This window comes from Lepus europaeus, chromosome 7 (genome assembly GCF_033115175.1).
Source record: "Lepus europaeus isolate LE1 chromosome 7, mLepTim1.pri, whole genome shotgun sequence".
Lineage (NCBI taxonomy): Eukaryota > Metazoa > Chordata > Mammalia > Lagomorpha > Leporidae > Lepus > Lepus europaeus.
Window position 1 is genome coordinate 3,970,119 of NC_084833.1, and position 27,646 is coordinate 3,997,764.

The window sequence follows — 27,646 nt, forward strand, 5'->3', positions numbered from 1 at the left end:
AGGGGCCTGCCGGGGGCGGGGGCCAGCCCAGGGGAGGACTGCCGGGGGGGGGGGGAGCCCAGGGGAGGACTGTGGGGGGGAGCAGGCTGTGAGGGGCCTTCCGGGGGCGGGGGCCAGCCCAGGGGAGGACTGCGGGTTGGCCCAGCCGCACACCTGCTCGTTTACCATCAAAGGATCGCAGGCACCTGGGGCAGGCTCCTCCAGCCGGCTCTGGTGGTGGCCGGGCCAGCTGTGCCACGGTGCAGTCCTAAGCTAACCTGAAGGGTGGAGGTCAGGGAGGGGTTCCTGGAAGAGGAGGTATTTGAGCACCCATCTCCCGAGAGCCTCAGGGACAGGCTGTGAGCCTGGGGACTGGGGACAGCACTTTTGACACCAGCACCCCGGTTCAAGCCCCGGCTGCTCCTCTTCTGACCCAGCTCCCTGCCGTTTCGCCCGGGAAACCAGCGGAGGAATGGCCCAGGTGCTTGGGCCGCTGCCCCACGTGGGAGACCTGGGGAGGGGTCAGTTTAGCCCGGAGGTTCCACACTCAGGTTCAGTGGGGGTTGGGAAGGAGGCATCTCCCTCCCCACGAGGACAGGGGACCCCCCCAACACACGGCTGAGGACCCGGCGCTGTGAGCTCCCCCACCCCACCAGGAGGAAGGGAGAGAGGAGAGGCCACGGGGCAAAGGCCAGGCAGAGGCGTGGTCCCGCCCCCGGGTGTGGCCTTGCCTGTGGCCTCGGGAGCCCTGCCCCACCCGGCCACCCAGGGCTCTCCAGGCAGACAACTTCTCCGCTCCGCCCACTGTGCCCTGGGCACTGCTCGCCAACCTTGGAGGACGGGGGCAGGGCTGGCGGGGGAGGGGACCCCGGGGGTGCGGTAGAGGCAGTGCAGGGGCCAGAGGCTCGGGTGTCCTCCGGGCCACCCCGAGGATCCAGGAACGAGGAAGCAGTGGGTGCAAAGCTGCCTCCCGGAGACTGGGTGTCCTGAGCCACACCTTGGAGACATGGCCTCCTCCAGGAAGCCGTCCCCCACTCCCCACGTGAGTCAGACCTGCTGGGCCCTCTCAGCACCAAGCTTCACGCCCGGATCACGGGATCTGGAGCCTGCGAGGGCGGGGCCCAGCTCGTGGGGGCCGGCGGTGCAGGCCCCTGCGGGCTGAGACTGGGACTTGGCACACAGCAGGTGGCCCCGGCTGGCTCCTCGCTCGCCCACTCGCCCAGGAAGGGGGCGATGCCGAGGTGGGGGGAGCCTCCCCTTCCCAGCCTCGCTGGCTCCAGGTGAGAGCAGCGTGCTCCCCGGGGAGCCCCAGGCTGTGGCCATAGCTCCCTGGGTCAGCAGAGACCTCTGCCTGCTGACTGGGGTTCCTGGCCTGGCCTGGAACGCAGTGGGGGGCCGAGCCCCTGCAGGCAGCTCTGCAGCAGGGGGAGACTTCTCCCCACCCCCTCCACGCCCGGGCGCCCCGCAGGCTGTGCCGCCCTCCTGGTGAGACCTTAGACGCGTCATCAGCTCCCTGGGCTGCGGTGGGTCCCAGCCGCCACTCACCCTGGATGCTGCCAGCCGGCGCCTGGGCGGCTCCCGACAAGGCCTCGGGGCAGCTGGACGGAGCCCAGCAGGGGCCCCCTGGGCACGGCTGTCCGCGCCAGCCCCAGCCTGTGTCTGTCACTGCCCACGCCGCCCTGTCATCGTGGGGACTCCCGGGCCGGCCTGTCCTGGGGAACCAGGCACCACCCAGCGTGGGGCTGTGGGGGCCCGTGGTGGACGCTGCCACTCGCTCTGCCTCCATGCCCAGCCCTGGGAGGGCTTCTTCTCTGACCCCTCGCTCGCAGGGGGGCTCAGGTCTCTCCCCCTCCCCACCTTCAGGGCTCCTCTCCCCTGCCCCCACCCCGCCCCGTTCCACCTGCCCACGGCCGGTGGCGTGGCAGAGCAGGGCCCAGCTGGCAGGGCCAACGGAGATGGGGGTGCAGCAGGGGCACCCCGATGTCCTGGACGGCACAACGGGCAGCAGCCCAGGCCCAGCCCACAGCCCGGTGCGAGGTGGAGATGCAGGGCCCCGTCTCAAGGAATCGCAGGACGGCAACACCAGGGCACAAAGCGTGGCCGTGACGGGGCAGGCGCGCACAGGACCCTGCAGCCATGAGGGGGCGGCGCCCGCAAACCCCAATGCACACAGGGCACAAAGGAATGGCAGTTAGGCTTAGAAAAAAAACTCAGTTTATAAATATTTTCTCCACTGTACAAAGTCCTCCCAGCCCTGCCCACCCAGTCACTGTTCACATTTCTCACGTCTTGTAAAAATCCCAATTATATTCCTTCTTCTTTTAAATCATAAAATATATTTTTTTCTTTGTTCATATTTAAAAATATTTACAGGGGCGCGGAGAGGCCGGGGGCGGCGGCCCGGCCGAGGTCAGGACGAGTCCGTGCAGGGGGATGGCGGGGGCGGGAAGAGGTGGAAGTAGCTCCGCTCGGTGGCGGGCGAGGGCGGGCAGCTGTCCTCCGCCGACAGGTACTGGCTGTGCGGCGTGGGCGGGGGCGGGTAGGGGTCCGAGTCGGAGTTCAGATCCAGGTAGTACCTGCCGGCCTTCCAGCGGCTGGCACTGTAGTCGCTGTCACACACGTCCGTGCTGCAGGGCGTGGTCGGGGGCGCCATGCCTCGGATGACGTAGGACCTGCAGAGGGTGGTGACCGGTGGGCGTGGACCGCCACGTGCCCCCTGCCCCCCCAGCACAGGGGCCCTGCAGCCGCGCGTCCTTGGCAGGCACAGGCTGGGCGCGAGGCGGGCCTGGCTTCGGCCACGTGGCCCGGGCAGGCTCGCTCGCCTTGGCTGAGCGTCCCTGAGCTCCGTGAGCCTGCCCATCTCAGAGGGTGAACGAAATTCCACGGGGAAAGGCTGAGGCGTGGTGACGGCACTAAGCACCCGACGACGCTGGCCACCGTGTGGCCACTTGCAGACGCGACCCGTCATGGCTTAAAGCAGCCCGACTCAGGACGTCGCCTGGCTTCCCGGCCTCCCCAGCGCCCAGCTCGTGTGGGCCGGGTCCAGGGCGGGGATCGTGGTGGGTTTAGGAGCCCCTGTCCTGCAGAGCAGGGACCCCAGTGGGCGGGAAGGTGGGGTGCAGTCCCCTGTCGGGGAGGTCAGACGGGAAGGGAGGAGCCGTCGGAGCTGTGGCCCAGGCTGGGAGGGCCTGGGCAAAGGTGGGGTGGGACGGGTGTGCCTGGGCAGGGGCGACAGCTCGGGACGGTGACAGGCAAGGCTGCTGTGCCTGTGACAGCAGAGGCTTAGGTACCGCAGAGCTACTGCAGGTCCCCGGGGCAGGACCCTGACCAAGCAGGGAGTGGGCTGGAAACCCAGGCCGGCCTGAGGCTGCAGTTCCCGAAACGGCCACTAGGCGGCAGGCGGCGCCAGGCTCCTGAGGGTCCCTGTGCAAAGCGACCCCACCCCGCAGCTCCCCCAGGCTTTCCGCGGGGGTTGGGAGATGGGGGTGGACCATGCTGGCTGACCTCCAGGTTAAAGGTCAGGAGGCTCCAGCCCATCCAGGCTCTCACCCACACCCTGCACGGTGACCAGCAGCGTCTGGATGCTCCCGAGGGCGCCCCCCCTACCCAGGGAGGCCGGGCCTGGGACCCCTTTGGGGGGACCCTCCCTACCTGTAGGGCGTGGCCCCCGGCGGAATGTTTGCAGAGTAGAACACGTCCATGTTGTAGAGGGAGGGGTCCGTGGCGGGGGACGGCGGCGGGTTCAGGATCTGGGGAGGGGCAGGCGTGGGTCAGCGGGGCCTCAGCCCAGTGCAGGCCTTCCTCACCGGCAGGCTCAGCCAAGCTGGCCTCACCCTGCTTAGGCCCAGTGTCCTGCTCAGTTCTGGGCTGGGCTGGCGAGAGGGGCACAGCCATCCACCAGGGGGAGCCCTTGGCCCGTGGTGCCCTCGCCACCCCCACCAAGTACCTGTGCCCGCTGACCACCGGTACTCGCTCGGCCAGGATCACGGAGGCAACCTGGACAGGGTCCCACCCCACCCCCACCCCACCCCACCCCCCGCCAGCAGTGGCAGACGCCCCCCAAACTGCCTGCACGGCCCCAAACGCAGCACGCTGTGGCCTCGTGTGTGCACACACGTGTGCAGGGCCTGGGTGGCATCGGGACACTCACGGTGTACCCCAAACCACTGAGCACGGCCTTCAGGCCACAGACCTGGGAGGATCCTGGCTGCCCACCTCCTGGCCGCAGCACGGTCCCTGCAGAGGGGCCTCGATTCCCCAGGCCTAAAACAGGGCTAAGGGGCTGGGTGTTGTGGCAGAGGGTTAAACCTTCGTACGGGAGTGCCCGGTTCAAGTCCCAGCACCCCCACTTCCGATCCAGCTCCCTGCTGTGGCCTGGGAGGCAGCGGGTGATGGCCCAAGTGCTTGGGCCCCTGCAGACCACGTCGCAGACCCAAACGGAGCTCCGGGCTCCTGGCTTCAGCCTGGCCCAGCCCTGGCCATGGCGGCCATCTGGGGAGTGAACCAGTGCATGGCAGATCTCTCTGTCTCTCCTTCTGTAACTCAAATAAATAAGTAAAATATTTAAGGGAGACAGAGAGAAAGGATCGGTCACTTCATTGTGTCAACGGCAAACCATGCCTAAACCCAACCGAAAGTCAAAAAACTGGGGTGCAAACATTTTCAACACTGCCCCAGGCAGCAGGCCAACTTGCTCCGTGTATCAACAGGCCGAGTGGGTGACAAGGCCCTGTAGACGAGCAAGAGGACCACCAGTACCCGGGCTGCACCTGCACCCCAAGTCCCACCTCCACTTCCGATCCAGCGCCTGCTCCACACACCCTGGGCGGGCGCAGGGAGCAGCCGAGTACGTGGGTGCCCGTGGGAGACCTGGATCGAGCGTGGGCTCGTGGCTTCAGGCTGACCCTGCCCAACTGTTGTGGGCATTTGGGCAGTGAACTACCAACAGAAGTTCTCTGTCGCTCTCTGCCTTTGTTCAAAGACAACGAAGATAGAGAAGTAATTCTCTTTTAAAAGAACGTACCTTTGGAGGAAACAAAACAGCTGTTTCCTGAACACACGTGACAGGTGCAGCCCCGTTTGTCAGGAAACATTAAGAATGGAGTAGATGCCACCGCTGCTGGCCCTGTGCTGGGCTGCGGGAGCTCTAGCTGGCGGCAGCGATGTGGGTGTGCCCCCTGCTGGCGGGAAGAAGGACTGCCCCGGGACGGGACACTTGGTACCAGCCGTCAAAAGGGTGGCCATTCAACCCCTGCTGGCCACGCCTCCTCGCCTGGGACGCTGTTCAGCCACAGAGACACAGAGACGGGTCAGCTCTGCCATGAAGCCGAGCAAACCAGAGCGTGCCGGAGACACAGAGGGGGGTGGTGGAAAGGCAGTGGGCCCCCAGCGCCACCCCCTGGGCAGGGACAGGTACGGCCCAGGGACCCTCCAGCCTTCCTCGCTGCAAGCCGGGAGCAGTGCCCGCTCCTCAGCGGGGGCTTTTACGTGGGCAGAAGGCCGGGCTCCAAGTCTTCCAGAGACAGAAGGAGCGGCCAGGGCTCGGGCACTGCTCAGCCCGGCCCTGATTCCAACATTTCGACGTACGCGTTCTCGGCTTTCCAGCGGCATGGGAGCCACGCACTGCGGAGTTTCCAGGGTTGGCACCACGCGGCCAGTGGACCCTCCCATGGCTGGCCGGCTCCAGGGGCAGCCCCAGGGTCCCCCACGCTGCTCCATGGCACGCTACACTGCTGAGCTGGGGCACAGTCAAGCTGTTCTCGGCCTGCGCCATGTCCAAGCTCTGTGGCAGCTCCTGCAGCGGCGTGGGGGTGGGGTGGGGGCTGCACGGGTGGAAAGCACTGGGGCACAGGGGCCCCCCTGGCATTCAGGGGCGGGGCCCCACAGCCGCACAGCCTCCTGTGCCTTCTGCGTGTCGTCCCTGAACACATCTAACACAAAGGCTCTGAACTGCCCAGGGCTGGTGGCTGTGCAGCCTGGGAAGGCACGGAGGAGAGCCGACCTGCACCTGTTCATGGGGACTAGGGGCTTAAGCAGCCCAAGGTTGAAAAATGCAGCCTGGGAGATGCCCCCTCCCGCTCCCAGCAGAGCCTGAGGGAGGAGAACGCTGCCTCCTGCGTCCCCACAGGCAGGCTGGGGGTGAAGACACAGCTCCCAGATGGAGGACGCCCAGCCTGACCCCGGGGTCCTCGCACATCTGGGGCTGAGAGCTGGAGGCGGCAGGCGTCCGGAGAACGGCACCGGGATCCTAACCTCCCGCTCGGGCTCCCCCCCGCCCGCCGCTGCCCCGGGAGCCTGCAGGGGATTCAATTCCTGGCTGCAGCCAGGAGATAACGGGCTCTCTGCCCTCCGGGCCAGCGGTCGGGCGGCCGCGATAAGGAGGAGGTGTGGCCCACAGGGCGGGAAGGGCCAGCTCTGGCCGGAGGCCTGGGGCAGCTCAGACAGCAGGGGTCTGGAAGAATCAAGAGCACATCAAACACGTAGGGCCAGCCCCGGGCGTCCACACACGGTGCCCGTCATCCATGGTTTCGATGGCCCACGTGTCAGCCATCGAAAAGCCATTCTTCTTCAAGGCTTCAGAGAGAGCCCACGCTCCGTAACCACTACAGCATGTCACGGTGGCCCCGGGACTGGCATTACCAATCTCTGCCGTGATCAGAGTCGGCGTGAGTGGAAGGACGCTACGTCCACCTGGGGCAGCCCAGGGAGGCCTGGCCGGACCCCGGAGCGGCTCAGCACTTCACTCTGCAGATCCACGCTGCACGGGCGTGGCAGGGGTGCCCCGGCTCCGGGGTGCACTTTCGCTGTGAAACTCACACTGCCGTGGTTTCTCTGAGAACTGGCAGGGCCTGGGGCAGGTGAACAGGGGCTTCTGATGGGGGTGCTGAGGGGAAGCCTGTGTGAGCAGACGCCCCCCAACCAGCAGCTGTGGCCAGGGTGGGCGGCACAGAGCAGAGACTGGACGGCCTCGGCAGCAACGCGGAGAAGTGACACGTGGGGGGTGGGGCGGGGGGAGACTGGCGGTGCTGCCCTAGCTCTGTGCACAGTCATTTTTTTCTCGGTAAATTTTTATTTAGTTGAGAGACAGAGACGCAGCGACAGGGAGACCGTCTGCTGGGTCACTCCCCAAATGCCCACCGGGGAACTCGCGTGGGGGCATCCCCGCTGCCCCCAGGGTCTGCACTGGTGGGAAGCTGGGGTCAGCAGCCGGAGCAGGGATCCAGCCCAGGCCCCAGGATGCGGGCGGTGGGCGTCCCGACCAGCGGGTGAGCCCCTCCTCCCGCCAGCTCTCAACATTCCTACGTGGTTTCCAGGTTACCCACAGAGAGCAAGTTGTACCCTCTCCTAAGTACAAAATAAATAAATAAATGGGGAGTTTTAAAACATCATTAAGGGAAAGCGCGGAGGGGCGTGGCGAGGGAGGAGGTGGGAGAGCGCGGCGCCCGAGCCACTCACCGGCGGGTACAGTGAAGCCTTCGTGCTGGATGAGCCGCTGGACGAGGCCCCGGTGACATGGTTCCGCTCGTAGAGGGGCACGGCAGCCCGGCCACCCATCAGGCTCACAGAGCTCATCATGGACTTGCCGCAGGAGATGCCTGTGCAGGGCAGGGCGCTGGCAGTCACCACCCCGCCTCGGGCCCCCTCGCTCTGCCCACGCGCCCAGCACGAGCTCTCTGGGTGGCATCTGCAAACCAGGAGACCCTTACCCCCCCCACCCCGCCACCACCAGGCCAAGAGAACGCCACAGGGGCTCAGCACAGAGCCTGTGGCCCCCTGCCTCCGCAGGGGCTGACTCTCTGTGGCCAGCACTGACCGTGACCACAGCTCCACTGTGGGCTCCCGGGAGCTCCTGGGAAAGCCCTGATGACATCACCCCAGGGGAGATCCGGTGGTCACAATAGGCCTGGGACAGTCCCTGAGGTGGCCCTGAGGCCATGGGGGTCCCCAGGGCTCAGCACCTGCCGAATCCACCCTCTCGGACGCAGCAGGGCCTGGCCGTACAGAGGGTGCACCCACAGCCCAGACCCCCTCCCTGTGGCCATGCCAGGTGGGCGTGCCGCCTGCCCTCGCCACAAGCCCAGACCATCGTGGGCTCTGAGGAGCCCAGCTGACCCCAGTGAGGCTCTCTGGGGCGGATTCCACAGGACACCAAGGTCTAGCCCAACACCCCCGCCCCAAGGGCAGGCTGCCTTTGTGGCTGTGCAGGCCCCCGAGTCGCCATGCCCGAGAGGGGCCCTGAGCCACGCCCCCACGGCCCAGCACCCACGCCTTGGCCTGCTCACCTGTGAAGCGGCCGTGCTGGGAGCTGCCTGGGGCTATGAAGTTGAGGGGCACGTGGGGGGTCCCACGGACATACTCGTGCGGGAAGGGCCCACCTGCGCCCGCGTAGCGCTGGCACACCACGCGCTGGCACACGAAGTAGACGCCGCCCATGACGAACAGGGACAGGATAATGCCGATCACGGGCCCGATGGCACTGCTATGAGCCGGGATGTCGTCCACAGGTGGCCGGGTGATCTCTGCGGGGCATAGACAGTGAGAGAGGCCAGCGCTGGCCCGGCCCAGGCCCCGCCCCCACCAGCGGGAGGGGGACCACCTGCCACAGACACACCCTGTCCCCATCCAGGCAGGCGCTCCCGGCGGTGGCCAGGAGGGGGCGCCCTCGTGTTAGCCCGTGTGTCCTGTGTGAAGGAGCAGGGCAGGAGGTGCGCGCACCTGCCCGGAAGGCCCAGGTGTGGACAGAGGTCTCTGGGGCGGGCTCCTGGGGTCTCACTCTCAAAGCCTCCCAAGCGTGTAGGGCTTTGACGAGGGTGTCTTCCTATCGGGACGGCCTGCTGACCCCACGCCCCAGGCAACGCCCCAGAGGAAGAGGAGGAAACGGTGGGCCTTGGTACAAGGCCTGGCTGGGGGCTGGGGTCACAGACACACAGGAGGCGGAACACTGCCCCTCCCGGAGGGACCCCCATCGCTGCCTGGTGGCACCAGGAGCCTGGCCCGGGCAGGCGTGACAATGGCAAGGAGCCCTGTGAGTCTGTCCCCCTCCACAGAGCTCAACCGGCCCCGCCCTCAGGGAGAGCTCAGGTGACAGCTGCTGCCCAGTGAGGTCCCCGGGGCGGGATGGGACGCCGTGCTCACAGGGACGGTGCCTCTGGACCTCGATGCCGTGAGCAGGCCATCCCCGGCCAGGAATCCTCACAGCGTCCCTTGTTGGTTGCCACCTCCCCACCAGGCCCAGTGCCCACCTCCCGACCGTCTGGGTCCCCAGCTCCTGCGGGAACACTGTCTGTCCATCTGCCCCCACCCCCGCCCCCGCCCCCGCCCAGGCCCAGTGAGGGGCGGAGCCAGCTCACCACACATGAGCTCGTCCGAGCCGTCCACGCAGTCGGGGAAGGAGTCACACTGCTGCCGGATGAGCAGGCACTGGCCGCTGGCACACCGGAACTGGTTGGGCAGGCAGATGGCTGCAAGGAGGGGCCCTGCGCTCAGAGCGGCCGGAGCCCGAGCTGTACTCCCGGCCCCGCCGCGACAGTGGGCACTCCAGACCCACGGGCCCCTTCCAAGGGCTCCCGGCAGCTGGTCTCTACTGTGCCCACTGGTCCCTTCCACGGCAGCACAGGGCCTCCTGCACCTGCTGGGGCCAGGCCCACCCTACACCAGGACTGACAGCCCTCAGGCTCCCGGGCTGCAGGGGGCAGGAGCCACCAGGGGCTCCTGGATCGGGCGGGGAGGGGACAGGGCCCCGCAGAGGCCAAGGCAGGCCCCGCAGGGCACAGGGAGAGAGAGGAAGAGTGGGGTGAGCGCCGCCCGCCCTTCCTCTACCTCCCGGGGACGAGGGGTCCCGGTTTTGTGAGGAGTGGGACGGTCTGTGGTCCCCGAGCAGCGTGGGGAAGTTTGGGCAACAAGAGCCTGGAGCGGGAGCCGGGCGAGGGCCTGACGTGGGGGCTGCGTGTGGCACAGCAGCACACAGAGGGGCCGGCCAGGGCGGGGACACTCATGCAATGGCCAAAGGCTCCAGGCCAGTGAGGACAGCGGGGCTGCGAGGGCCGGAGGGTAAATCCTCGGGCTTTCAGGGCCACACACGACGCGTAGCTGTGCGATCCGCTGTGCACTGAACACCAACCGAGCACAAGTTTTACAGATAAAGCTTTCTTTACAAAAATGCGCAGCGGGCTCAGCGCGACCCGTCCCAGATCCACGGCGTCCCCCAGCCCCACTGAGGACAGGCAAGCTGGAAGGGCTTTGCCCTGGCTTCGAGAACCGTCTGGAGAAAGGACTCCCAGGCTCTCAGCGCCCCCAGCCATCTGCTCTCGGTGAAAGAGGTGGCGCCAGGACCCTGCAGGCTTTGGGGCAGGCGGCAAGAGCGACCACGCTAGGAGCTCCCCGGCTCGCCTGCGGCCTCAGTGCTGGCAGAACGTGGCAGGCGGCCAGCTGAGCAGGTGCACAGGGGCTGGGGGCGAGGGGGCACGGGAGAGACAGCCCTCGCTGTCCAAGTCTAGAGGAAGACCCTGCAGGTCAGAGTGGGCCTGGGATGCCTGGGCAAATCTCTCTGCAAGGCTGCTTGACTGGCAGGTGTTACGGCGCAGCGGGCTAAATCCCCGCCTGCGATGCCGGCATCCCACACAGATGCAGGATCAAGTCCCGGCTGCTCTACTTCTGATCCAGCTCCCTGCAAACGCACCCAGGAAAAGCAGTAGAGGATGGCCCAAGCGCTCGGGCCCCTGCACCCGTGTGGGAGACCTAGAAGAAGCTCCTGACTCCTGGCTTTGGCCCTGGCCCAGCCCTGGCTGCTGTAGCCATTTGGGGAGTGAACCAGCAGAAGATCACTCTCTCTGTAATTCTGCCTTTCAAATAAATAAATCCATCTTTTAAAAATCATATGAAGGCTGCTGAACCAGCTGGGGTAAGCGCAGTGGAGGCCAGCCCAGCCCTCGGGACGGATCCGCCACAGGTACTCCAAGGCGAGGGTTCCCTCGTCAGCCCATAGCCCCCTTCCTCCCTCCCTGCTGGCCCGAGGAGGACGGGGGCTGCCCCTCGGCAGCAAGGGCCCAGGGTGGGGGCGGGGGCTCACCGTCACAGTCGGCCTCGTCCGAGTGGTCGTGGCAGTCGGCCTCGCCGTCGCAGCGCAGCCGCAGGTCCACGCACTGGCCCCGCGCGCAGGGGAACTGGGCAGCCGAGCACACGGGGCAGCCCTCCTCGTCGCTCTGGTCGTCGCACTCGGGGAAGCCATCACAGCGCCAGGCCCCTGGGATGCAGTCGATCTCCCCAGTGGCACAGGCGAACTGGTCAGGAGAGCAGGTGGGAGGCTCTGTGGCCGAGACAGAGAAACCGTCACACGTGGCGCCGGGGCAGGGGGCGTGGGGAGCGGGGGACACACACCACGCCCACATGAGACAGAGAAACCGTCACGCGTGGCGCCGAGGCAGAGGGTGCGGGGCAGGGGACACGCACTGCTCGCCAGCCCACTGCCCACTCCGGCGTTTGCCGCAGGGGGACACGGTCGCTCCCTGCGGTCTCCCCTCCACCGTGGAGGGAAAGGCAGCTGACAGGGAAGTGACACCAAAGGCCCTGCCCATGCAGGAAACAGCTCTGACCACTGAGAAGCCGAGACAGTCCCCTCCCTCGGGGCCTCTGGGCAACCCGAGCCCCTGCCCCCCTCAAGGCCCCAGGCCAGAGCGCAGATCCAGCTGCACCCCTGGCGTGTGCCTCTGCCTGGCCGTGCCGAGCGTCCACTGCACCGGCTGGGAGTAGGGGGGAGCGGTTGGCACTCAGTGCTGTCAGGGGCCTGGCAGCTCGGGGCACAGGCTGGGGCTCTGCGGGAACAGGGAGCCCAGGGCAGCGGGGGGCGCAGGACCCAGGGGTGACACTGTCATTGCCTGCAGAGGGGGACCAAGGACAGGCGAGGGTGCCCCGGACATCGTGGGCAGAGGAGCACAGGGAGTGGGACACCTCCTGCTGGAGACCCTGGGAGTCACCGTGCAGTGAGCTGTTTCCTGTTCTAGGCATTGGAAAGGCAGAGCGACAGAGAGAGATTCTTCCGCCCACTGCTTCACTGGAGATCCAAGTCCTTGAGCCGACACCTGCTGCTGCCCAGGGCGTGTGTCAGCAGGAAGCGCCGTGGCAGCAGGTGACCCAGGCCCGGCGACACGGAGGCAGGTGTCCCGGGCAGTGGTTACGCCAACCTGTGTGGCACCACGACACCTGACCCCACAGAGGATTCTCAGTGTCACACTGCGCCCACTCCCAATAGAAGCTTAACTTCCTCATTCGGAAGTAGGCCTTGGGCACCTCGTCACCAAACCCCCGTCGGGGATCAGACACCTGCCTTCTCCAGCTGCCTCCCGTGACCACCTCCCCGTGGGACGGCTCCAGGTGACGCACCCCACAGGGACTTCCCAGACAGGGCCCCTGACCCCCCTGTGACCCCCTGTCACCGCGCAACCTCCTGGGAGGTGTGCCTGGGGGCTTGTTGCTGTTAACTATTCATTTGAAAGGCAGGGTTAATTAGAAAGAGAGAGGAGAGAGCTTCCATCCGCTGGTTCACGCCCCAGAAAGCTGTAATGGCCAGGACTAAGCCAGACCGAAGTCAGGAGCCAGGAACTTCATCCAGGTCCCCAGCGTGGGTAGCAGGGGCCCAAGCACTTGGGCCGTCTTCTGCTGCCTTTCCCAGGCCATAGCAGAGAGCTGGATCAGAAGTGGAGCAGCCGGGACTTGAACCGGTGCCCACATGAGATGTCAACACTGCAGGCGGCAGCTTTACCCGCTACGCCACAGCACCGGCTCCAGCCTGTAGGCTTTAAAATCGCCACTTGAGAGCTCCCCGCTGGGCACCTGCTTGGATGACACTCATTGACAGCCAGGAGTCCCCGGCTCTCTGCTCTGTGTCCTGTGTGCTCCCCGACACCGCTGTGGAGTCCCCGGCTCTCTGCTCTGTGTCCTGTGTGCTCCCCGACACCGCTGTGGAGTCCCCGGCTCTCTGCTCTGTGTCCTGTGTGCTCCCCGACACCGCTGTGGTGGCCCTGCCATGACGCCTTTATTTCTGCGTGTGTCTGCCCCAACCCTAGCAGCTCGCTCCTTAAAGAACCCAAGTGAAGACAGGTGCGGGCCGCGCCGCGGGGGACAGAATCCAGGGCCGGGACGCGGTCAGGGCACAGGAGGCTCCACTGCCCAGGACGTCCTCCTTCAAGGGGGAGTCAGAAAGCGGAGGCTGGCCCCAAGGAGGGGGTCCGGGCCGTCAGCCGGGCCTCGCTTCTCAGCCGTGAAATGCCCGAGACCTGGCCCAGGGAACCGAGCCGCAGGCCCACGCCCCGTGCTGGACCACGCAGACTCCAGGATGCACGCGGGGGCTGAGCAAAGGCACAGGCTGCCGGCAACAGGAAGAAGCCGCAGTGCCCACTGGGCTCGGTCACCGACAGACGCACTGGGGCCAGCGACGGCCGTCCCTGGGCTGGGCCACCCACCAGGACCGTGCGGAGTGGTGCCCAAGCCCAAGGCCCCATGCCGAAGGCTGCGGCTTCAACTGAACCTCGCTGATGGGACGGTCCAGGGCCTCTCGAGGGGCTGCGCTCTGATGGACCGCTCGGCCTGCGCGCCGGGGCAGGGGTCAGAACTGGGGTCGAAGTCACGCTTCCGTCAGCTTCCTGTGGGTTCAGGGTGCTCACGAGGGGCTCCTAAGCCAGAGGGGCAGCACCGGGCACCAGGCTCGGGCGGCGTGGCCACCTCCGGTGCCAGGAGGCTCCTGCAAGGGCCGCTCGTCCTAAGGCCCGAGCAGCAGCTGCACGGCACACACGTCCCTCAGCTGTGGGGAGGTGCCCGGGGGACAGAAAGGGGCGCGTCCACCCTGTGCTGGGCTCTGTGTGCCACCCTCCACGGCCCCGATTCCTGGCCAGGACTGCGTGGGCACTGGAGACCCACATGGGCGTGGGCCTTGAGCTTGGAGCAGAGCCTGCAGGCAACTCAGCAGGGTGGGCAGCCATGAACGTCCCCTCGGCCCTCGGCTGAACTCCAGGGACTGGGCCGGGGCCAGGTAAGACACTGCTGCACCTGTGGAGCCACTGGGTGGCGCTACATGTGGCGGGGACGGCCTGAACCCCGGGCTTCCCAGAGCTGAGCACCACTCTCATGGGGGCGCCACCTGTGACGGCAGTGGGCACTCCCACGTGCCATGGAGGGATCCAGAGGCGAGCTGTAGCCTTGGTGTTTCCAGCAGCCTCCAGGTAGGGGGGGAAGAGGCAGCTCAGAGCGGGCAGGCGGCCAGCCCAGGGTTGCTGCCCGGCAGGGAAACAGCAGAGCTGGGATTCGAACCCTGGTCAGTCTGCCCCCAAAGCCGCTGTTCTTGACCGCGTGGCCTTAGGGGAAGCAGAGGGTCATGGGTAGAAGGGAAAGGACTAGAAGCAGAAATGGACTTGGAGACTTCGACACCCCCATCAACCACTGACAGCCTGAGCAGGGAGTCAGGAGCACTGCCAATCAGCCGTCTCAACAGGTGTTTCTAGAATGTTCCATCCACATTCTTCTCAAGCACACACGGAACCACATGCTGGGCCATGAAACACGCCTGGACACATGTAGAGAATAACAGTCATATCAAGGCAGCTCTCAGACCACGGTAGAATTAAGCCAGGTATCAGTACAGGATGGCTGGAACACCCCCAGCTATCGGAATTCAGCAACACACTTCTAAACAACGCACGAGCCACACAAGTCATCTTAGTAGGAAGTAGAAAACGTCGCCACCGCCTGAAAACAAAGCACAACTTAGAACTGGCGGGACGCAGGAACGGCAGGGCCCCGAGGGAGCCGACGCTGCGGCTCGGCGGGTTAGGCGGCCGCTCGGACGCCTGCAGCCCGTGTCCCGTGTCGGAGGCCTGAGTCCCGGCTCCTCTGCTTCCCACCGGCTTCCTGCCAGCACACCTGGAGGCGGCAGACGACGGCCCGAGCGCGCGGGTCCCTGTCACCCACGTGGGAGGCCAGGCTGCAGTGCCTGGCCCAGCCCCACTGCTGTGAGCATTTGCAGAATCAATGAGCAGATGGAAGATAGTTCTTTTTCTGTCTCTTCTCCGCCACTCTTTCCAATAAATAAGTAAGAATTTAAGGAAGGAACGCAAATGAGGAGACGATCTGGAGACTGCACGCCACAGGAGCTGTGGCTCTGGGGGCCCTGCAGGCAGAGGGGCAGCTGCTGTGTGTGGCCCCAGGCCACGCCTACCTGCACAGGTGAGCAGGTTCTGCAGCAGCACAAGGTGGACGGGGCAGGAGCACCGCGGCGTCCCATCGCCCTTGGCAATGCAGATGTGGGAGCAGCCGCCGTTGTCTCGGGCACAAGGATGGGCCGCTGTGGGGACAGAGCGGGGGGTGGGGTGTCAGGTCCTGCGTCCCATGTCAGGGCCGGGGCCGGGGCCTGGAAGGTGGAGGTGACGACGGCCAGGTGAGCCCGTGTGAGAACAGGTGCTCCTGCAGGCCAGGGACTCCTGAGACCACCAGACCAGGAAGGGACAAGGAGCAGACCCACACCCTCCCCGGCCCAAGCACTGGGGAGGACGCACACAACACCTGTGCTACCGGGAGGTGGGGTGGAGGCAGTGGGGGGGTGGGGCATGGGTGCAGGGGACAGCGACCATCCAAGCCCAGGGGAGAAGGGAGGAGGGAAAAGGCTCTGCCCCACCCCCAGGCCCCAGAGCACTCTCAGCGTCCCCTCCTCAACACAGGATTCAGCAACTTCCCAAACGAGGGGTGGGCAGGTGCTCCAGGAGCAGGGGAGGGGAGATGCGCGGGCCTGTGTGGCCCAGCCCACCTCTCTCAGCCTCTCCAGGCAGCCACAAAGGACACACGCGTGGATGGGCGTGGCACGTTCCCTAAAGCTTTATTCACAAACCCATCTCGTGGGGCAGCAGGCTGGGTGGCCCACGTCCCAGGGGAGCTCGGAGAGCCCATCTGAGTATCCCCCGCCCACCACAACCAAGCAGGGGACACTCAGGTCAGCCCCCAGCGCCTGCAACCTGAGCCCGGCTCGTCACACGTCCCCGGGCCCGCCAGCCCCTCCACCACGGGGAGCAGCTGGGGAGCACCTGGCCCCTGGCGACAGCAGAGGGCAACAGGGACTGGGCGCCGATGGCTCCGCCTTCGCCATCCGGCCCCTGCAGCCGTGCCCAGGGCCCGTGACACCGGGGAGCTGTGATTCTGCCGTCAGCAGCAGCAAGGGGCTGCCAGCCCCCAGCCACGGAACACGGAGCCCCAGAAGAGCCCCGTGAGCCCCTGAGGAGAGCCAGGGGCCAGGAAGTGAGTGCCCGGGACACCCCGCTCGGCATCACCACGAGCTTCACCCAGAACAGGCTGACGACAGGCTGGCACACCTGCAGCCCACAAGGTTAAGCGCTGGCTCCTGAGCCCAGTGGGCAGGGGGATTCGTGGGAGTCGCTCAGACAGACAGGAGGGCGAGGGAGGGGCGCAGAGGGAGGGGCGCAGAGGGAGGGGCCAGGGGCCGGGTGTGGTGTCGAGGGGCAAGGGCTCCTGGTGAGCTGGCCGGCAGCACGAGGTGCCAGGGAAGCAGGGTGGACACGGGGGCAGCTGTGGCATAAGCAGAGCGGGGGCATCTTGGACAAGGCCGCCCTGCCGGCTTCACAGCCCCGGCGCGGAGGGGACAAGAGCGCAGGCAGCGGGGCTGGGAGGGAGGCCCAAGGGATGGCGGGGCTGGGGCCAGGCAGAGCGAGGGCTCAGCCTCCTGCAGCGTGCAGGAGCGGCCGGTGGGGCTAGCCCATCGCCAGAAGGGGTCCTGTCTGCGTGGGGACAGACTGTGGGCACCAGGGAGCGCCGTGGCCCCGCTCACGACGGTCGCCTCTCCCCAGCCCCGGGTAGGCAGGACCCCGACACGCCCCCATTTTCCACTCCACGCCCCAGCTGCATGGACGGGTGGGGCTGGCAGGCTGGCCACTCTGTGAGCTCCTAAGGCAAAAGTGATGAACACTGCTAATTGGCCAACACTGAGTTCATCAGCGGGGACACGAACAGGGCATGGACGTCACCAGAGGGCCCTTTAAGAGCGAGGAGGATGCCCAGATGGGGCGGGGGCTCCAGGGCTGAGATGGGGGCTTGGGGAGGATCTGGGGGAGGTCTCTTAGGACCGGGGGTCCTGGGCAATGCACTTCTCCCCAGAGCCCCAGGAAGGAGCCCAGGCCGGCGACCCCGAGCTGAGGCCAGGGGTACCCACACAGTGCGGCGACATCTGCCCACGCAAGGGTCAGCTTCAGATGCTAGGTGGCAGATGGCCACTCTGCAGCAAAGGGGAGGCCTGCCAGGGCCTCTGGACGCTGGACACGCACCGACCTGCAGCGGGGTGTGTGTGTGTGTGTGTGTGTGTAACTGCAGCGGTGTGTGTGTGTGTGTGTGTATACCTGTGGCGGGGTACGTGTGTGTCTATGTGTATATATACCTGTGGCGGGGTATCTGTGCGTGTGTGTACATGCGGCAGGGTGTGTGTATGTGTGTACCTGCAGCAGGGTGTGTGTGTGTGTACCTGCAGCAGGGTGTGTGCATGCATGTGTGTACCTTCTAGCACATTATCTATGTGTATCTGTACCTGCAGTGGTGTGTCTGTGTGTGTGCGTGTGTGTGTACCTGCGGCAGGGTGTGTGTCTGTGTGTGTATACCTGCAATGGTGTGTGTCTGTGTGTGTGCATGTGTGTACCTGTGGTGGTGTGTGTGCACCTGCGGTGGTGTGCATGTGTGCATGTGTGTACCTGTGGTGGGATGTGTGTATCTGTGTGTGTACCTGTGGCAGTGTGTGTACATGCGTGTACCTGCAGCGGAGGGTCTGTGTGTGTGTACCTGCGGTGGGGTGTGTGTCTCTGTGTGTACCTGTGGTGCAGTGTCTGTGTGTGTCTATATGTGTGTACCTGCAGTGGTGTGTGTCTGTGAGTTTGTGTACCTGTGTCTGTGTGTGTGTACCTGCGGCAATGTGTGTGTGTCTGTACCTGTGGTGGTGTGTGTGTACCTGTGTCTGTGTGTGTACCTGCAGCAGTGTGTGTGTCTGTACCTGTGGTGGTGTGTGTGTACCTGTGTCTGTGTGTGTACCTGCAGCAGTGTGTGTGTCTGTACCTGTGGTGGTGTGTGTGTACCTGTGTCTGTGTGTGTACCTGCAGCAGTGTGTGTGTCTGTACCTGTGGTGGTGTGTGTGTACCTGTGTCTCTGTGTGTACCTGCAGCAGTGTGTGTGTCTGTACCTGTGGTGGTGTGTGTGTACCTGTGTCTGTGTCTGTACCTGTGGTGGTATGTGTGTCTCTGTGTGTGTGCACGAGTGTGTGCTCGCACTCTGGTGCCGGCCCCTGCCTGCCCGTCTCCAAGCGACCCCGCCCGCGCCGCTGCCCACCCCACGTACAGAACTCTTCCAGACTGACTTCCTCCACCGCGTGGATGCCGGTGAGGTGGGCCACGCGGCCCTGCACGCGCGTGCGCTTGTCCCCGGTGGTCTTCTCCACGCGCTCGATCATCTGCTGCTGCCGGTCGGTCCAGTAGAGGTGCCGGCCGAGCACGGCCAGGCCCACGGGCTGCACGATGTTGGTGTCCTCCAGGGTCAGGCGGTTGGCCCCTGGGGAAGGGCAAGGGCTTGGCTCAGGAGAACCCAGGTTCACAGGGAGGACCCCCAGGGCCCCGCGGGGGACCCACGCCCTGGCCAGGGCCAGGAGCCGGGACAATTCCCGGGCACCAGGCAGATGGGAGACCTCCACCGGGGCCCCTGGAAGCGCGGCACCCACCAAGAAGAAAAGCTGGGAGGGACCCCCAGGCACCGCCTCCTGCTTCTCCCCAGCCCCCAGGGTGCGATGGGAACCCCACTCCCCCCGCGCGGGAACCCTGAGCAGCCGGCTCGCCCTCTCTGGGCCTCATCACCAGCCTCGGGCACGTGGGGCCCCGCCAGAACCTGCAGGTGCACCTGCAAGGCCCGGTCACGCTCGCCTGCGACAAGGAAGACAGGAGACAGGTGCCCACCTGACAGGTCGCAGCTCTCAATGCGCTTCAGGTCCGCGTCCACCCAGAAGAGCTTGCCCAGCGCATTGTCCACCACGAGGGCCACGGGGCGGATGAGGCCGGTGGTGAAGAGGACCTCGCGCTCCGTGCCGTCCAGGGCCGCGCGCTCGATCTTGGCCGCGCGGTCCTGCATGTTGGTGAAGTACAGGTGCCTGCAGGCGGCAGCGGGTGAGGCGTGGGCAGGGGTAGGGGGCTGCCCCAGCCCTCAGCGCCTCGCCCAGCACCAGCCCAGGCCCGGCGGCTCAGTGTCCGGCCCAGAGCCTCGGAATGTGAGCTTAGTTAGGGACAGGGTCTTCGGGAGTGAGTCAAGGATCTCATGAGAGGGCGCTCGGTCAGGGCGGGCCCTCCATCAAGGACAGTAGCCACAAGGAGGCCTGAGGAGGCGCATGCGTGCCCAGAGGCAGCAAGGGGAGTGAGGTGACCACCGGACAGAGTGCCTGGAGGGGAGGGCACCGCGGGGCGGGCGGCGGGGTCCCTGCTGCATGGAACCCCCGCGTCCAGGCTGGAGCCCTTGGTTCCAGCCCCGGCTGCTCCACTTCCAATCCGCCTCCCTGCTAATGCACCTGGGACGGCAGCAGATGACGGCTCCAGTGCTTGGGGCCCTGCACCCGCGTGGGAGACCCGGATGCAGCTCCTGGCTCCAGCCTGGACCAGCCCAGCTGTTTGCAGCTGTTAGGGGAGCAGGCCAGTGGACGGAAAATCTCTGTCTCTCCCTCTCTGCCATGCTGCCGCTCCAACTTTTTTTTAAACAAGAGGAACCCCGAGGGCCACCCGAAGCCAGCAGGCAGCTCCACTACCCCAGAGGAAGGCGGCCTGGAGCTGGCCCAGAATTAACCTCTGCGGTTGGCTTGTTAGAAGCTGCTCCCCACCCCCACCAGCACAGGCTGCCCCGCTGAGCCCCCCGGCCGTGACTGTGACCACATCTGCGCGCCCGTTCTCCGCCCCGACCACAGGGCTGGGACCCTAGAGAGGGTCGTCGGCTGCCTACCCTCGCTCGGCGTTGACGACGATGGCTCTGGGCCTGTCGCGGTCCCCACGCAGCACCACCCCCACGGCCTCCCCGCTCAGCCGGTGCACGTGGATGGTGTTGGTGGCCTCGCATGTCCAGAACAGCGTGCGGCTGTACACGTCGATGCTCAGGTCGTGAGGCTGCCTGTCTGGGTCCTGGCTTTGGCTCGGAGACGTCAGAATGAAGGGCTGCGGGGACAGCAGCGAAACCACACTGGCGCCGGGGGAGAGCAGCCACGGCATCTCAGCGCGCCCGGAGGCCAGGACCCCAGCAACCTTTCCTCTCCCAACCTCGAGTGCAGAGGCAGATCCGGACACCGGCTTCCGGAAGACTCGACACCCCCCTGGGTTCCAGGCCCCGTGAGCGAGGACGCCCGAGGGACCCAGCTGAGTGACACTGGGCTGGTGGTCACGTCCCTGGCTCACCCCAAGTGTCCGACAGGTGCAGGGCCCCAGGACCTCAGGCCTGGCCAAGACATCTCCCTGCTGTGTTCCCAGGATGCATGCTTTAGGTGGAAGACTCTCAAATGTTTTTTAACTTATGTCAGCAGATGCAGAGACCGGAGGATCCCCTTTCACGGCCCCTCCCCCAACGGAAAGAGGCGGGGGAGGGGGGCAGGTTCAGGGGTGGGGAAAGAGGCCATGGTGCAGGGAGAGGCCAGGGTGCAGGGGCAGGGGCGGGGAAAGAGGCTGGGGGGCAGGGGCGGGGAAAGAGGCCAGGGTGCAGGGGCAAGGGCGAGGAAAGAGGCCAGGGTGCAGGGGCGGGGGCGGGGAAAGAGGCCGGGGTGCAGGGGCGGGGAAAGGGACCCCACCTAGCGCCTCTCGGGCCTCCACCCAGCCCGTTATCCCCGCAGCACTGCCCAACTCCGTGCGTTGGCTGCATTGGGGGATGTGTCCTGGCTTTGGGGTCCCCCGCACGATCCCTCCAACGTGGTGGGTTGAGCAGGTGTAGGAAGCGGGAAGAGCCCAGAGCCCCTCTCCACCCCAAACCCTGACGCCTGGGATGACCTGGCCCCTGAAGCTGTCCTGACAGCCCGCATGTTCCGGTTCCTGGAGACCTGGCTGATACAGAGGGGCGTGGAGCGCTGTGGCTGCAATGGCTGGGGGGAGACCCTCCGGCTTCTAGGAAGGGGGCAGCCAAGGGCGACCTTGCGCAGCAGGTCACCGGGGGCTGTCTTTGCTTGTTTCAGTGTCGACAAAACACAATGTCTCCAGGTGGGCAATGGAGGGGGCTTGCAGCCAAAAGGAAGCCCCCGCCCCAGGCCCAGCCCCCTGGATCCGGCTAGAAAGGACACCACCCACGGCAGCCCTGGGTCGGCCTCGCTGGCAGCCACCAAGAGCATCGATCCACCAGGCTCAGAGCAGCTCTCTGAGGACCTCGGCTCTGCACGGGCGACACCCGTGCCCCACAACGCTGCCGGGCCTGGGCACGTGCCCCAGCGCCACACAGAGCTCCCTGCCTGTGGATCTTGGCCTGGCACGGCCAGGACTGGCTCACTGCACGGCGCAGGCTGTGGAAGCCGGGCATAACCCTGGACTCTGCAAACCCCATCTGTCCGGGACGAGCACCCGCAACACCGCCCAGGCCCACGGCCCTCCCTGGGCGGGGCTTCCTTGCTGACCAGAGCCCAGCTTCACCACGCACAGGAGCCGTCCTGGGCAGGCACGGCACGTGGGGGTGGGGGCGGCACCAAGCCCTCATCAGTGGATGGTAACCACTGTCCCGGGGCGGCCCGAATGAAGGAGCAAAGCCAGGGTCCCCCAAAGGCGGGGCTGGCAAGAGCCGCAGGAAGGGAAAAGCTGGGTTCCCAACTGAGGAGCAGGGGGGCGCCTTCCCCCAGGCTGTTTCTTCAAAGCCTCCGCCGGCTTCCTCCCCAGAGGCCGCCAAGGGCCAAGGGCCGCTCCAGGCAACCACGCACTGGAGCCAGCAGGAGGCACCGCCTCAGCTGACACCTGGGCTCTGCAGAGCTGTGCACTGCCACCCTCGTCCAGCAGAGGGCGGGCTTCTGTCCCCACACCAGCACAGTGCAGGCTTCTGTCCCCGCACCCAGCACAGGGAGGGCTTCTGTCCCCACACCCAGCACAGGGCAGGCTTCTGTCCCCGCACCCAGCACAGGGCAGGCTTCTGTCCCCACACCAGCACAGGGCGGGCTTCTGTCCCCACACCAGCACAGGGCGGGCTTCTGTCCCCACACCAGCACAGGGCAGGCTTCTGTCCCCACACCCAGCACAGGGCGGGCTTCTGTCCCCACACCAGCACAGGGCGGGCTTCTGTCCCCGCACCCAGCACAGGGCAGGCTTCTGTCCCCGCACCAGCACAGGGAAGGCACCCAGCCGTCACCCACACCCAGCACAGGGTGGGCTTCTGTCCCCGCACCAGCACAGGGCAGGCACCCGGCCGTCACCACACCCAGCACAGGGCGGGCTTCTGTCCCCGCACCAGCACAGTGCAGGCTTCTGTCCCCACACCCAGCACAGGGAGGGCTTCTGTCCCCACACCAGCACAGGACGGGCTTCTGTCCCTACACCCAGCACAGGGCGGGCTTCTGTCCCCACACCCAGCACAGGGCGGGCTTCTGTCCCCACACCCAGCACAGGGCGGGCTTCTGTCCCCACACCCAGCACAGGGCGGGCTTCTGTCCCCACACCCAGCACAGGGCGGGCTTCTGTCCCCACACCCAGCACAGGGCGGGCTTCTGTCCCCACACCAGCACAGGGCGGGCTTCTGTCCCTACACCCAGCACAGGGCGGGCTTCTGTCCCCACACCCAGCACAGGGCAGGTGCCCGGCTGTCCCTGCACCAGCACAGGGCGGGCTTCTGTCCCCACACCCAGCACAGGGCGGGCTTCTGTCCCTACACCCAGCACAGGGCAGGCACCTGGCCGTCACCACACCCAGCACAGGGCGGGCTTCTGTCCCTGCACCCAGCACAGGGCGGGCACCTGCTTCCATAACTTCCACCCCGACTGCTCCCACGGAGATCCCAGCTGCCTGTGACCTCCACCACAGCGCCGTCCACCACCAGCCGAGGGCGCACTCCTGGCACTATGCTGCTGGGCGACGCACTTTGGCAAAGGGCCAGCCAGCTGGACAGACAGCGCCGGCCTCCAGCTTAGGGCAGGCAGCCCGCACTGCCACAGCAAACCCCCGAGGAGCCAGCCTTCCCGCGAGGGCAGGTCAATGGTCAGCTCACAGCGGGAGGTTCAGGCCAAGGCCACACAGCCCCATCCGCACGGCCTCCAGCCAGGACAGCGGCGCGCATGGAGGACAGGGGCAGAGAGGGCCAATCCCAAACTCAGGCTCCATAAGGACCCCCTCTGCAGAGCTCGAGGGGCCACACCCCACGACCTGAGGCCCGCCCTCCAGGGGCCCCTCCCGAAGGCTCGGCCGTCTGGGGCGAGCACCATCCTGGGCCCCGAACCTCTGGCACAGCAGGCCGTGGCGGACATCCCATCTGCCAGCAGACGCCGGAAACCACCCAGAAACCAGGAACGGGCAACAGAAGCAAGCTTCCCTGCGGCACGTGCCTGTGCCGGGCGCTCCACCACGGGGACCCTTTGCTTCTGGAGTTTTCAGCACTGTGCCCCAGCGCTGCTTTTCCCACGAGCCCTGCGTGCTGTTGGCACAGAGCACCAACGCTCAGGGTCACGAGAGAATGGACTACAAGAAAAGGATGAATGTGGCATGACCAACAGCACCCATGCCCACGCAGGCACAGCCGCCCTGTACAGGGGGAGACTCCCCCGGGCTTGGCCAGGCCCAGGGTCCCACACGGCTCAGGATCGGACCCGGCAGTGACATCACCGTTCACCCTGATCGGGGCCAGGCTGCACAGGGGGCGGCAGCCAGGGGTCTCCCCGCGGAAGCGGCGGTGCACTTGCCTGGGTGCCGTCGTCCTTGGCGCGCCTGATGGTCTGGCGCCCGTCCACCCAGTAGATGAACCTGTCCAGCGGGTCGTAGTCGATGGCGCGGACATTCCGCAGCCCATGCAGGGGCAGGACGAGGTCCGGGCTGCGCTGGTCATCCGGGATCATCCGGCTGATGGCGCATTTCTGGCTGAACAGCAAGAAGGCGGTGGGCGCTGGAGCAAAGCAAAGAGACCAGTGGGCGGCACGTCGGCACCCGCAGGCTGCAGGGGACGTGGCCAGGACAGGCAGATGGACGGACAGGGGAAGGACGGATGGGTGGATGGACAGACGGACAGCTGGCCTCCCTCCCGCTGGACTCTGAAAAGCACACCCGCACCTGCACGGGCCAGACGTCCGCGAAGGAAGACCACAGGGCGAAGGCCGTGCCCCCCGGTTGTGTGCAAGGGCAGGTGTCAGCTCTGAACCAGGGACGGCATTTACGGTTAGAACAACTCGGGACCGAAGGAAGGGAATGGCAGTGAAGGCCGGCCAGCTTAGGGCCTGCACGAGCCCGGGGCAGAGAGGGCCCGGGTGACGCCACGCTGTGAGGACTGTGGCCTACCGTGCGGAGCCGAGCTATGGACACTGCGGCTGTCACAGCAGTACCCACAGCAGGGACACAGGAAGTCACCCCTGGCTCCTGAATGTCACTGTTCTTACCACTGTAGGAGAGCAAGAAGCTCCCCCTCCCCCCCGAGAGGCCACAGCAGGGACACAGGAAGTCACCCCTGGCTCCTGAATGTCACTGTTCTTACCACTGTAGGAGAGCAAGAAGCTCCCCCCCGCTCCGCCCCGAGAGGCCACTAGGAGACGGCATGGCTGCCCGGGGCCAGCCCAAGCCTAGCTGTGTGGCCTTGAGCAGGTTACTGCACAGCTCTGTGCCTGGGGCTCCTTGTCTGGGAATAAGCACAGGCCGGGGGAGTCCCTCGCTGAATCCATGGAACAGTACAGAGCGCCCGAATGGGTGCTGCCCCCTAGAGGCGGGTTTTCACATCCAAAGATGCCCCACAGACCCCATAGCTCGGACCCGGCCCGAGGCCAGCAGGCAGCTCTACCGACTCTGTGCAGTGCACAGCCTGCTCCACCATCCCCGTGCACCCGGCTGAGGAGCCCCCAGGGCCAGCTGCTGCAGGGGGGCAGCACTCACGGCTGCAGTTGTGGGTGCTGGGGTCCAGGGTGTAGTGCGAGGCGCAGCCGCAGCGGCGGCCCCCTGGGATGGCGAGGCACAGCTGCCCGCACTGCCCGTTGCCAGGCACGCAGTCGTTGAGGCCGTCCTGCCGCGATGAGTGGAACACCAGGATGTCCATCACGAAGTCCAGCTGGCCCTGGATGAGGGTGCGGTTGTGGCCGCTGGTCTTGTCGGCCCGCTCGATGCTGTGCAGGTTCCAGTCGGTCCAGTAGATGTAGTCGCTGTACTGTGTGAGGCCGAAGGGGTGCGGGAGGTCGTCAGCGATCACAACCCGCCCCTGACCTGCGGGGAGACCGTCCGGCCCCGCGGCGTCAGCACGGCCCGGCCACGGCGCCGACAGCTCACCCACAGCCGAGCCTCCCCGCCAGAGGCCTGCACGCACGGCACCATCCCCAGCACCAAGTCCTGCAGAGAGCCGCAGGCCAGCAATGACCCAGACGCCGGCCCCCAGGGGCACCCAGGGGGGTCTTCACGTGACAGAAGTGGCCCAGGAACAGAGACCACAGCCCACGGGCTGGGTGGAAGCAGCAGGACACAAAACAGCACCTGCCATAGGACATACTTCTAGAAGGTTCTGCAACAGCAAAGCTCATCCACCCAGACAGCACCAGAGGCAGTGACTGGCTGAGGCGGCTGCTGGGACGCGTGGGGAGGGGCTGAGGGCTGGGAGCAGGGGCAGGGGCGCTGGAGCCGCCCCCATCTCTGTGGGAGCCACCTGTGCCGTGCTCCTGAGCGTCTCAAGCACCTCAGCGCTCTGAGCTTGGCCAGCTGCACGGCACCGGAAAATCCCGTTTTAACAAGCCAAGCTCCGGAGTCCCCCAGCCTGGGCCACCCGGCCCCCACCTCCTGAGCATGTGGCCGTGGGAAAGCCCTGTCCATCAATGCCCGCATCTGCAACACCAGCATCCCATGGGCGCCGGTTCAAGTCCCAGCTGCTCCTGTTCCGATCCAGCTCTCTGCTGTGGCCTGGGAAAGCAGTAGAAGATGGCCCAAGTGCTAGAGCCCCTGCATCCACATGGGAGACATGGAAGAAGCTCCTGGCTCCTGGCTTTGGATCAGCCCAGCTCCGGCCATTGTGGCCATTTGGGGAGCAAATCAGCGGATGGAAGACCTCCCCCTCCCTCCCTCCCTCCCTCCCTCCCTCCCATTCCCTCTCTCCCTCCCTCCCTCCCTTCCTCTCTCTCTGCTTCCGCTTCTCTGTAACTCTGCCTTTCAAATAAATAAATCTTTACAAATAAATAAATAAATCTTAAAATAAAAAAGTGCCTAAAACAGCCTATCTGATCACAATAAAAAAATTGGAGATTCAGGGCCAGCGCTGTGGTATAATGGGTAAAGCAGCCACCTGCAGTGTCCACATCCCATGTGGGTGCTGGTTCGAGTCCCGGCTGCTCCACTTCTGATCCAGCTCTCTGCTGTGGCCTCAGAAGGCAGTGGAGGATGGCCCATGTGCTTGCGTCCCTGCACCCACATGGGAGACCTGGAGGAGGCTCCTGGCTTCGGATCGGCCCAGCTCTGACCATTGAGGCCAAATGGGGAGTGAACCAGCTGATGGAAGACCTCTCTCTCTCTCTCTCGGCCTCTCCTCTGTCTGTATAACTCTGACTTTCAAACAAATAAATAAATCTTTAAAAAAAAGAAAAAGAAATTGGAGATTGCCTCCAGGCCCCCACATGGGCAGTGGAGACGGACGAACTCGAGCCGTCAGCTGCGCCTGCAGGAGCATCAGCAGGAAGCTGGCTGGGAAGCGGAGCCGGGCTCCCGCCCAGCACTCGGCTGCGGGATGCGGCTGTCCCACGTGGCGCCTTGACCGCTGCGCCAAAGCCACCCCTGTGTCCAGTCTGGAAGTGGACGATTTCATCCCCAGGGAACAGTCACTTTAAAAATGGCCTCAGGGCGGCCTCCCCGTGACACACGCGGCCAGCGCCCAAGCTGAGAGAGGCTTCCCCCGCACCAGGTCAGAGACCTCGCGCCCCAGGGTCTCTGCCAGCCAGTGACCATCATCGACTGGGGAACGGGGGCACACGCGTGACAGCAGAGCGCCAGGGCCACACCAGGCACTGCTACTCCAGCCTCCCCGTGTTAACCAGGCACTGCCACGGCCCTGCAGCCCCCCCCCCCCCATGGTTAACCAGGTGCGGCCCCGGCCCTGCAGCCTCCCCGCGTTAACCAGGCACTGCCACAGCCCTCCAGCCTCCCCATGGTTAACCAGGTACTGCCACAGCCCTCCAGCCTCCCCATGGTTAACCAGGTACTGCCACGGCCCTGCAGCCTCCCCGCGTTAACCAGGTACTGCCCCGGCCCTGCAGCACCCCCATGGTTAACCAGGTACTGCCACGGCCCTGCAGCCTCCCCGCGTTAACCAGGTACTGCCACGGCCCTGCAGCCTCCCCACGTTCACCAGGTACTGCCACAGCCCTCCAGCCTCCCCGCATTAACCAGGTACTGCCACGGCCCTGCAGCCTCCCCGCGTTAACCAGGTACTGCCACGGCCCTGCAGCCTCCCCGCGTTCACCAGGCACTGCCACGGCCCTGCAGCCTCCCCG

General features: G+C 65.9%; 1 protein-coding gene across 1 annotated transcript in view; it reads right to left on the reverse strand.

The window, feature by feature from the left end:
* Positions 1-2,214: 2,214 nt before the first annotated feature.
* The window catches only part of LRP5 (LDL receptor related protein 5), a 99,064-nt gene continuing 73,632 nt past the window's right edge, over positions 2,215-27,646 (reverse strand). The window contains exons 12-23 of the mRNA XM_062195709.1: positions 25,059-25,382; positions 23,885-24,084; positions 19,984-20,192; positions 18,957-19,147; positions 18,349-18,558; positions 15,185-15,310; positions 11,048-11,284; positions 9,330-9,440; positions 8,262-8,498; positions 7,435-7,574; positions 3,631-3,728; positions 2,215-2,651 (exon numbers count right to left, since the gene is read on the reverse strand). Coding sequence (XP_062051693.1) covers positions 2,390-2,651; positions 3,631-3,728; positions 7,435-7,574; positions 8,262-8,498; positions 9,330-9,440; positions 11,048-11,284; positions 15,185-15,310; positions 18,349-18,558; positions 18,957-19,147; positions 19,984-20,192; positions 23,885-24,084; positions 25,059-25,382 — 2,345 coding nt within the window. The 3' untranslated portion in view covers positions 2,215-2,389. The remainder of the gene's footprint in view (positions 2,652-3,630; positions 3,729-7,434; positions 7,575-8,261; positions 8,499-9,329; positions 9,441-11,047; positions 11,285-15,184; positions 15,311-18,348; positions 18,559-18,956; positions 19,148-19,983; positions 20,193-23,884; positions 24,085-25,058; positions 25,383-27,646) is intronic.